Raw genomic sequence first — 11,486 nt, forward strand, 5'->3', positions numbered from 1 at the left:
TGAATCGGATCAGATTTGGAAAAAAATTCAAACCGAATGGATGATTATATGATCAAACCGAAAGGTTTGGATCAGATGATTTTTTCTTCCAAAACCGATCCAATCCAGACAGCGAACACCCCTAGTACATGGAAAAAGAAAAATCCAATTAACATAATTTATTATACCTTTTATAATTAATGCCACAAGTTCCACTTTTTTTCTATTTTTTTAAATATAATATGAACATATCACCTCGGCTCATGCAAACTACTCGTTACGGACCAATAAATCTTTGATGTTATTGTTGTATGTCAGTACATTCCACCAATAGAAATATTTTTTTTTTCTCTCCTATGATATGTAATACTCCGATTGATGAGATGCACAGAATCTTGATACAAAAGTAGCACTAAAGATTTATTCGACCATCATTTTTTTTTACTTTAGATATAGGAGCATATAAGGTCTTGGGCACTCCCATCCTTTGAGCTAGCTTATGGGGTGGTGTATCTCAAAGTTCTTTACATGGTATCAGAGTCTCACCGTTCTCCGCTTTAAAGTGGAATTAAAAAAAAAAACACAAAAGGTAAACCAAAAATGGGTCTGTGCAATTTCCACGCTTCTAGCCTAAAGGGCTCTTGTGTGAAGGGGCGTGTTGAGATATATAGTCTCACATTGATTGGATGAGCAACTAATATGGTCTTTACGAGGACTTGGGCACTCCCAAACTAGCTTTTGGAAAGTGCCCAACCTTTGAACTAGCTTTTAGAGTGGTGTATCCAAGGTTCTCTAGACTCTGCTTTTACACTATATATATACACACAGCTCTGGCTTAGCTTCACCAGAAGATTAACAGCATGGGAGTCATCCGAGTCATCTCCACCAGTACAATTCAAGCACCGAGTCACAACAATGGTGACTCAACTCAGAAAATCAATTTAACCCCATGGGATATCCAGCTCCTCCCCGTTGACACCATCCAAAAAGGGCTTCTTTTTCACAATCCCAACAACACACCAGACACACAAATCCAAATCCAGAACCTCAAACACTCACTTTCCTCCACTCTTGCATTCTTTCCACCCCTCACAGGCCGTCTCATCATTACAGAACACAAATGTAACACTTGCTCCGCTTTCATCGCGTGCAACAACGTTGGTGCACTTTTTGTTCATGCTGTAGCAGAGAACACTAGTGTTGCTGACATCCAAAAACCAAACTACGTTCCTCCCATTGTCCACTCCTTCTTTCCACTCAACGGAATGAAAAACTATGAAGGAACATCACAGCCGTTGCTAGCAGTGCAAGTCACTGAGCTAGTTGACGGCATCTTCATTGGCTGCACAATCAACCACGTGGTTGCTGACGGCAAGTCGTTTTGGCTTTTCATAAATTCTTGGGCTGAAATCTCACGTGGTTACCAAAAAATATCAAAAGTCCCTGAACTTGAACGTTGGTTTCTTGATGGCATTGACTGCCCCATAAGATTTCATTTCACAAACAAGGAAGAGAAACAACACCCTGAAAACTTAAAACCACATTCACCACCTGAGAGGGTCTTCCATTTCACAAAGGAGAAAATTTCGCAACTCAAATCAAAAGCTAATGCAGAGGCCAACACAGATAGAATATCTTCTCTGCAAGCGCTTTTAACTCACCTTTGGCGCTCTGTGATCCGTTGCCAACGTCATGACCCACAAGAAGAGATCCATTATCTCATGATGATAGGGTTTAGACCCAGAACGGTTCCACCATTGCCAGAGGATTATTTTGGAAACGCTGCTATGTTTGGTGGTGTCACCATGAAAGCAGGGGAACTGCTTGAGGGTGGACTCGGCAAGTGTGCTTGGGAGATGAACAAGATGATAGCTACGTACACTGATGAGAAGGTGAAGAGCCACTATGAGTCTTGGGTTAGAACCCCATGGTTTCTTTCGCAGAGTAGCGTGGCCGGTCGTAATTCCTTGGCCACAAGCAGTTCCCCAAGGTTCAATGTTTATGGTAACGACTTTGGTTGGGGAAAACCTGTGGCAGTGAGAAGTGGCAGTGCAAATAAGAGAAACGGAAAGATTACTGTGTTTGCTGGGTCAGAAGAAGGTAGCATCGACATTGAAGTGTGCCTTCCTTATGAGATTTTGGAGGCCATGGGAAATGACCCTGACTTCATGGATGCCGTTTCCAGCTAATAAATGAATTCAATGAATAATATTAGTTTATTTCAATTCCGATCCTTGGGTATGTATTGTTTACTGATGAATACATAGATGTTCAATTCCTTACCCATGATAGAAAGGTTTGATGTTCGGTTTCTGTAAGGAATAAACGACTATGCCATGCCGTTACGTTCATAGATTGTGCTGTGATCTTTGTTCTCCAGAAAACTCTTTTCTTAATCAACTCTTAATTCGTTGTATATTACTAAAAACGGTTACATGTTCCATTCATGGGTCACGTTCTTTGTTCATTAAGGATAATTTTATTATGTACATAAAAGAGGATAATTTTATTACACGATGTATACGAAAAATGCACTTTTCACTTGAGAAGAATGATTCTTTTCCCATGCAATAGACAAGCATAAAAGGACAATGTCAAACCAATGTTAAGCGTAAAAGTCGTTTCCTTAGCTTTTGAACTCTTCAATGTAAATAAAAAAAGCATTAAATAAGTAAAAATGTAAATTAAAAATATTTACTTGTATGTGTTGGAATAATAGACAAAAAACGTTCAAATAATAGATACGTTTAAAATAAAAGAGAGAAGGTAAAAATATTAGGTGAATAGAAAGAGAGAAACGCAGGGTGAAGTAAATATAAGAAGAGGAAAGACATGACATACCTATGCCATGTTATATGTTTTGTTTTAGAGGAAAATGTTTATCATTTCAGGGGAAAATATTTTTTTTTTTTTGGTAAACAGGGGAAAACATTTTTCCTGTTGTAGGAGAAGTGTCTTCTCTTGCTATTCATACATCGATTTGTGTGTTAGTTTTTTTTTTTTTTACAATGGGGTCCACCTTGAATATGTGTTTGCAGGAAAAAATTTCTTCTCCTGTGAAAGGAGAAACACAAAGCCCATCATTTTAAATGACATAACTTTATGTTATTTTAGATGAAACGACGTCATTTTGGTGTATAATTGATAATATTTTATATTCTCCCTCCTCCACTTCCTCTTCTTCCTAATTTTATGGGAGAGAGAATATAAAAAGTGACCAAATTTACATTAAAACAATGTCGTTTCATCAAAAATGATACAAAGTTATGTCTAGGGATGTAAATGGGCCAGATCGCCTGTTAGGGGCCTCTGGCCCAGCCTGGCTTGTTTAACAAATAGAATAAGTTTGTGCCTATTTATACAAAGCCTCTTTAAAAATCAGGCCACAGACCAATTTTGCAAAGCCTGGCCCGTGAGCCTTCGAGCTGGCCTGTATTTTTTAATAAAATTTATTTCCTATAATATTGTAGGGTAATTCCCTTAACTATTTTAGCCACTTTTCCCCATTCTCGTTGCAAACATATTTTTCCTTTACCTTAACGAACAATCATACCCATAAACTTCCCTGTGAGGTTGTGACTGAAGATCATTTCGTCCCTTTTGCTACTATAGCTTTTGGTCCCCAACTCATCTCTCTTTATCTCTCACTATCTTTACTTTCAAGGTTATTATCATTGTGCTTGTCTACTGTTTTTCGAGCATTTTTGTTGAGGTAAATGACTATTTGCAAGTACTCTCTCTCTCTCTCTCACACACACACACACACACACACACACACACACACTCTAGCCATATAGAATACTATACACATGTTGCGACTCGACAAGTGCACCGGTCGTTAAGTAATAAAAGTGTACCGGAGTACGAGATCGTTCCCACAATGATTGGATTTTCAAACACTAGTTCGCTAATCGCGGTTTAGTTGGACAATCAAGGTTGAGATGAGAAGAATTGAAATTGAAAATAATTAATAACATGCAAATTAAAATTCAGAATTAAAAAACAATTAGAAAAGATAAGTGATTTAACGATTTAAAAACAAGCGTAGTTAGGGTTTCAACTTCCCCCAATATCTTCGTTATGCTATGAATTAAACAGTCAAGAATCTGCTCTTAATATAATGCCAATATTCTTTCTAAGTTAATTAGGGTTCAATTCCTTGTTACCCTAAATCTATGTGATCTTGAAAGAACTCTAGTTCCCCGATTATTCCCCAAGAAAACATGCATTAAGATCAGGAATTTAAAGATTGCACAATTACCTTATGTCTATCCTAGATCACAAGGATTATGATGAATTTATCAAGTCAGGGTTCATGTACCAACATCCCTATTGTCATACAATCCCCCTAAATCAATCTATAAGTAGCAAACTCATAGAAAGTATTAAAAATAGATAAATTCATTCAAATATAGAAATAGAAGAATTCAGAGACAATTTAATTCATAAACATAAAGATTTAATTGGGTTCCATCTACCCCTAACTACATAAAAACTTAGCCTAGCATACTGAATTGAAAAACAATAATAAAGAAAAGAGAACCTCAATCCTCCATTGGTGTAATGTTGACTTGGTTCCTCAGTGCTCCAACGCTCCGCAACAGGATTCCTCCTTCAGGTCTCTGTGTAATTCCTTGGTGTGTCTGTGTATTCCCTTGACCCCAAGCTTCCTATTTATAACCTTTTAAGCCATATCTTTTAATTCTCCATCCTATCTCCCTATGAATCTCTATCCATTAATAAATCAAGATTGATTTGTTTTCGCTTTTATTCAGAATATTGCAAATCTATATCAATTAGAAAATCAAATCAAATCTTGGGCTGATTGGGTTCGCATTAAGCGCTCAAGCGCGCTACTGGGCGCTTGAGCGTGCTCTTGTGCACAGAATTGCTTGAAGTTGTCTGCCCATACGCGCTCGAGCGGCCAACTGGGCGCTCGAGCGTGCTCCTCGATGGTAAACTCTTGTAGTGTTGGGCGCTTGAGCGTGCTGTTGGGCGTTTGAACGCCCTGGATTGCTCATTTTAGCTGATTTTCCTGCCTGGACGCGCTCGAGCGTCCATTCTGTGTGCTTGAGCGTGCTTTTCTGGCCCTTGACTTGTATTATTTTGGCTTCCTTTGGTACATATTAAGCTACAACTCTTTGTCATGATTTCTTCATCACTTTTTAGCACCAATATGTGTGGTTTTACCTTCAAAATGCAAAGAAAATCAAAATGTTAGCTCAAATTATTATCTTATGATTTATATGCTGTAAAACCTTGAATTCCATGCAATCTACTGCATATTCCTCATAAAATTTAGCCTAAAATATGGTAAATCAAAGGTTTATCAATACACACACAAACACACACTCTAGCCATATAGAATACTATATATGATGTTGCCGTTCAGGAAGTTCTTTTTTCAAGTAATTATTTTTTCTTCACTTATTAGATCTATCTCTTAATATTTGGTCTTTTCTCTGTATTTTAATTTATTTCTAGGTTATATCTCTTTGGGTATTTTTGGCTTGAACTTCTTGTTTTATTTATTGTGAAATCTAAATTTTTGAAGACAATATTTTAATGTTTGATAAATGATGTTATTTCCTATGATTGTCTGCATGTGGGTTTCATATTACTTTTCTTTGAGCATTTGTTCAACAGTGTCCTGATAAACCTTTAGCTTATCATGTTTTTAGGGCTAATATCACATGAATCACATAGTCAAATGCATGAAAACTTAGGTTTTATCGTGAAAAAGTATAAATGTTGGATTTTGATCTAACGTAATTTGTTCTTGCGTGTTTTGAAGGTGAATTGACATAAATTTAGGCAAGAATGAAGTAAAGAACTTAGAGGAGAAGCTTGAAGATCAAAGAAAGTCCATATAACACATTCCATAAGCAAATTGAAGACTGGAAGAGCGTGCTAAAGCCCGTTTCATCGTGCTAACAGGCGCTATCATGAAGAAATTTCCTTTTGAATAGAGCGCTTTAACGCGCTCAGGCAGAGAATCAAGGTGTTATTAGCGCGCTAACACGGTTCAAATTTAGGACCATACTGTTGAATCCGTTTAGGGCACAAACTTTACACCTATAAAAGGAGATTTTCAACACTAATAAAGGAGCTTTTGAAAATTCTGATTGAGGAATCCTAATTTGGTGATAGAAGCGCGTTTTTCATGCATTGGAGCATCAGAAGCGAGTTGATTTCAAGAACACGCTGGGAGTTTTGAGGATTCACCATGCCATCACACCAATAGAGTTTGGGGGATTTTCATCACTTTCTATTATTTCTGATTGCGTTATGTTAAGCTAGATTTTTATGTAGTTAAGGATAGATGGAACCCAATTGATACTTTTTTGTTATGAATTAAATTGTCTCTATAATTCTCCTTTTTATAATTGGATGAATTTATCTGTTATTAATGTTTTCTATGAGTTTGCTCCATGTATATTGATCTAGGGGAGTTATATGACAATAGAGATGTTGGTACATGAACTTTGAATTGATAAATTCATCATAATCCTTATGATTTAGGGATAGACATACGGTAATTATGCAATTGTGTGATTTTTGATTTGAATTCATGTTTTCTTGAGGAATAGCTAGGGAACTAGGATTCCTTCAAGATTATATAGAATTGGGGTGTCAAGGGTTTGAGTCTCAAATAAATTAGATGAATCCATTGGCAATATATTAAGGGCAATTACTTAATGATTTAATTCATAATATAAAGGGGGAATTGGGGAAATTGAAATCCTACCTATGCTTTTCTTGATTGTTAAAACTACTTTCTTCTATTTTCTTGTTTTTAATTCTAAATTCTTATGCTTTTGATCAATTTTAGTTTTAAATTCAAAGTTTCTCATAATTTTCTGTCCAAATAAAGCGTGAATAGGGAACTAGTGATTTAATTTTAATTCTCGTGGAACAATCTCGTACTCACATACACTTTTATTACTTTTATGATCGGTGCACTTGCAGAAGTCGCAACAAGTTTTTGGCGCTGTTGCCGGGGATTAGAATTTTCAACATTAGTAGGAGCTATAAGCAATTTTGATTAGACTTTTTAATTTTTTGCAATTTATTTTTTAATTTTCATTTATTATTTTTATTTTTACTCAATTTTTTTATTTTCTGATTTATGCGAGGTACTGTTAATCCACGATCCTTGCAATTCGACCCAGGGTAGAGAAGACAACTAGAAAAAACAGAAAAATCATTAAAGAAAGAAAAGAAAAAGAAGCTTCAAGCTCTACGAAACCAAAAAAGGAAACCATGACTCATAACAACCCAATTTAGAATCCTTCGAGGACATTGGAGATTACAGACTCCAACTAGAGTTATGTAGACATCAAGCATTGTTAGGCCAAACGTAGATGCTAACAACTTTGAGATCAAGCCCTCATTGTTGTCATTGATTCAAATAGAGCAATTTGGTGGAGGAGGAGTTGAGGACCCACATCTTCATCTTGAGAATTTTCTGCTCTTGTACGATACTTTGAAGATGATTGGAGTATCTCGATATGCTATTTTACTAAGGCTCTTCCCCTTTTCACTGAAGGAAGACGCGAGGAATTGGCTACAGATATAACCTCAGGGAAGCATAACAACCTGTGATGATCTCTCAACTAAGTTTCTAGCTCGATTCTTTCCTTCTTCTAAATTGGCTAAACTCAAAACTGATATCTCATGCTTTTCTCAGAAGGATAGTGAATCACTCTATAAAGTATGAGAAAGGTTTAAAGGATTACTAATGAAGTGTCCACAACATGGACTATTGGCTTGGGAAAAAGCTTACATTTTCTTTTTTGGGATGACACCTGCTTTAAGATGTTTGGTCAATGCCGCTTCGAAAGGATCATTGAAAATCAAGACTCCAGAAGATGCACGTAAGTTGCTTGAGTCCTTAGCTTCTCAAGAGTTTGATAACGCTCCAGTACCATAAAGGAGAGCTAGAATCATGAAGTTGGAAGGGTATGATGCATTGTTGGCTCAAAATGAATAGATATTGCAAATGAATAAGAATCAGGAACAATAATTAGATGCTCTTACCAAATGGTTAGTCTCTCAACAAGTATCTTACATTAACACTCCTACAGTGATTTGCGAAGTTTGTGTTGGTGAACATGTTTCCGTAGCGTGTGATGTGATAGGAGCACCATAATCTGCTCAAGTAAATGGGATCTGGTATGATCAAAAGAATCAGAGCAACCCTATGAGGAATCAATATAATGATACATACAACCCATGGTGGAAGAATCATACGGGTTTAAACTACAAGTCATCACATCAACTGAATCCACCTCTTCTGGTGCAACAACCTCTTACACAGTAGAGTAATAACTCTAAGTTAGAGAAGACTCTTGCACAACTCTCAAAGACCACATTTGATTACATTCAAGGCACAAATACCTTAAGAGAACACCTTCCTTCATGCAAGAGACTAGGACTACATTATGGAATCAAGAACATTTCATAAGTAAACTGAAGACTCAAATTCGGCAGCTATCAAGGCAGATTTCTGAAAGAGCTCAAGGTACATTTCCAGGAGATACAGTCACTAATTCTAGAGAGCATTGCAAGGATATTATTACTAGGAGTGGGAAGGTCATTCAACCCAAAGAGACCTTTAAAGAAAAGAATAGTGCAGCGGATCCTATAGTTGAAGATGAGATGAAAGAAAAACAAAAACAAAAAGAAACAATTGTAGTTGAGAAGAGCAACGCGGAGAAAGTTAAAAAAAAGGAATTCTAGTGGGAGAAGAAGAAAGCTCTAGAAAGGCAAGACAAGCATTTGGATCTCTCACCTTATGCTCGTATTCCTTACCCTCAGAGGCTTAAGCAAGAGATTTAAAAGCAACAATATATGAAGTTTCTAGACATTTTCAAAAAGTTACAAGTCACCATCCCTTTTGTTGAAGCTCTAGAAAACATGTCCAACTATACAAAGTTCGTGAAGAATCTACTATCAAGGAAGCGTAAGTTATGGGAATGTGAGATGGTTACATTAACTGAGGAATGCAATGCTATCATCCGAAAGAAGTTGCCTCCAAAGCTTAAAGATCTAGGCAGCTTTAGCATTCCTATATCAATTGGGAATGCTGAAGTAGGTAAGGCACTGTGTGATCTTGGAGCTAGCATTAACTTGATGCCATTGTCAATTTGTAAATCTCTATGAATTCGTGAATTGAATCCTACAACTATCTCTCTACAGTTAGCTTGCGAGGTAAGCTTTCGTGTCCTCGGTTTAGCCATTGTTGGTTCCACCATACCCCATGGGGGATAGTTTATATGCATGATGTGTTTTCATGTATTGATTTTGAAATGTTGTTGAGTTGTTATGTGCAAGTGCCTTATAATATGCATGTGTTGTTTCACCTAGACGGTAAACCTGTGTATGTAGGAGACATGCCATAGGATGATTCTGTGGGTGGGTGCAATTGGTGTCTTGCACTGAGGTAGGTAATAGACGATGTAAATCCTGCATTTCTCTGGCCAGTAGAATAGTTGACATACATGACATGATTATTCTGCTGCATTGCACTGATTTTGGAACTTATACTATTTTATTGTTTTTAGAACTTATATTGCACATGTAAGTGAGCTTCGGGTGGAGAAATCCTTGAGGACCCATTGCCTTACTGAGATTTTTGTTTAGAGATCTCACCCCACGTTTGGGGCTCATTTTCAGGTTCAGGTACCTCGAGGGTTGAGACTGAAAGTAACTGGCCTTGAAGGCCGAAGCATGTGAGAAGGAAAAACAAAAAATTTTCTTGCGGAAACACACATGCAATAAAGACTCTTGCTTTAAGACAACATGATGTTACCTTTGTTTTTTATTTTAAACCACCAAGGAGGTCAGTGTCAGGTTTGAAGGGTTCAAACCCTCTAACGTTGATCCACACCACCCACGTCAAGATGCAAGAACACTTTCTTGAAAGCCACCAATTGACCACCACGAAGAGGCTTGCTATGCGCTCAATAGGTGAAGAAGGAGGCTAGGTGAATGTGTTTAGAAGAGTGATATTTTTAGCCTAAAATATCACAAAAGTGGCGCATGGAATAGAGGAGAATTGGCTAGGTATTTTTCTGAAAAACCTAAGGAAGAACTACACTAAAGTTAGTGCTCAAGAGGATGAGAGAAAGAGCTTTTATAAATTCAGATTTTTCTCCAAAAAATCATCCTTAAAGTGGCGCACAATCAAGGGAGATAAATTCAGATTTTTTTCTCCAAAAATCTGCCTTAAAGTGGCGCGAAATCAATTTTAAATCTCCTAACTTAGGCGTGACTGGTGACCTATGTTACACCGAGATCAACATGGGACATGGGATTAGATACGATAAGACACTCCGCCACGTTAATTTTAAAACAAGTTAAAATTCGACACGTTAGGACACATTTTGATATTATATAATATTTTTAATTTATGTAGTGTATATTATATTTAGTATTCAATAATTTAACAAAAAAATAAAGCTAAACTTATAATACCCATCAATTTTACAAAGAAATATAATATATTTCAAATGTTTATGTTAAACTCAATAAAATCGTAATAGTAATCTAACGAATCTAATAGTTGGAACTCAAAAAGCAACGCAACGTAACCTTTGAATTTTTTTGAGTCTTTGCAACGAGTATTGAACTGCCGGTGAGTGTTGGGAAGTGTCGAACACGACATGTCAGGATTTTTGAAGTGTCGATGTTTCATAGCTGGTGACGACCAATCCGAACGTGACATACTGCAATACACGTATAAATAATTTTAAAATAGCAATAAATTCATAATTTTTTTAAAAATTGCAATTAATTAATTTTTTTCCCATATATAAGACCCAAAGTCATCCACATATTGAAATACATATTTTACGACATACTTTACCATTAATATATATTAACACTAACGTTGATTCTAATTTGTCAAAACAAACTGTTAATAAATAAAAAGTTTAGCATTAACTAAATAAAAAGTAAATTAAAAATATTTACTTGTATGAGTTGGAATAATAAACAAAACTGCTTATGTATATTAAATATGAAAAACATTTTTGTTTTTATTGTAGAAATTTTTTCTCTATTATATTTATATAAAAATGAATGAGTCTTATTTAAAAAGAAAAGAAAAAAGTTAATAAAATTTATTTATTTTTATATGAATGTGACATAAAAAAATTTCTGTAATAAAAAGTAGAAATATTAAACCTATATAAAAAATGACAAAAGTGTTGAAATAATATATAAAAAAAGATGATAATATTATAATGTGATTGAAAAGAGAGAAACGAAAAGCCGGGACGAATTTAGGGCTTTTTGACCGGAATAGTTTAAATTTATAAAACTTTGACCGAAATAAGTTTATTGTCAAACTATTGCCGGGTGTAATGCATCACGACGCATTGTGTCAGTCGCCGGAATAAGAAACGGTGGGGTATCTATCGTTTTAGAAAACTTTCCAACATGTGACATTGGTACTACACCACACCACTTCTAATGCCTTTCTGTTCGTCTCTCGCTTCTCA

At 36.0% G+C, this 11,486-nt stretch overlaps 1 protein-coding gene and 1 non-coding gene across 2 annotated transcripts; one reads left to right on the forward strand and one right to left on the reverse strand.

The window, feature by feature from the left end:
• Nucleotides 1-839: 839 nt before the first annotated feature.
• LOC133307181 (protein ENHANCED PSEUDOMONAS SUSCEPTIBILITY 1-like) lies at nt 840-2,168 on the forward strand. Its single transcript, XM_061507638.1, has one exon. The coding sequence runs from the start codon at nt 840-842 to the stop codon at nt 2,166-2,168; it is 1,329 nt and encodes a 442-aa protein (XP_061363622.1).
• A 5,468-nt stretch (nt 2,169-7,636) lies between these two features.
• Nucleotides 7,637-7,743, reverse strand: LOC133307188 (small nucleolar RNA R71). Its single transcript, XR_009751013.1, has one exon. It is a non-coding gene; the product is annotated as a small nucleolar RNA R71 (small nucleolar RNA).
• Between the last annotated feature and the right edge of the window lie 3,743 nt (nt 7,744-11,486).

Source organism: Gastrolobium bilobum, unplaced genomic scaffold, assembly GCF_033153095.1.
Source record: "Gastrolobium bilobum isolate Gb01-03AN ecotype WA unplaced genomic scaffold, APGP_CSIRO_Gbil_v1 utg12578, whole genome shotgun sequence".
Taxonomy (NCBI): Eukaryota; Viridiplantae; Streptophyta; class Magnoliopsida; order Fabales; family Fabaceae; genus Gastrolobium; species Gastrolobium bilobum.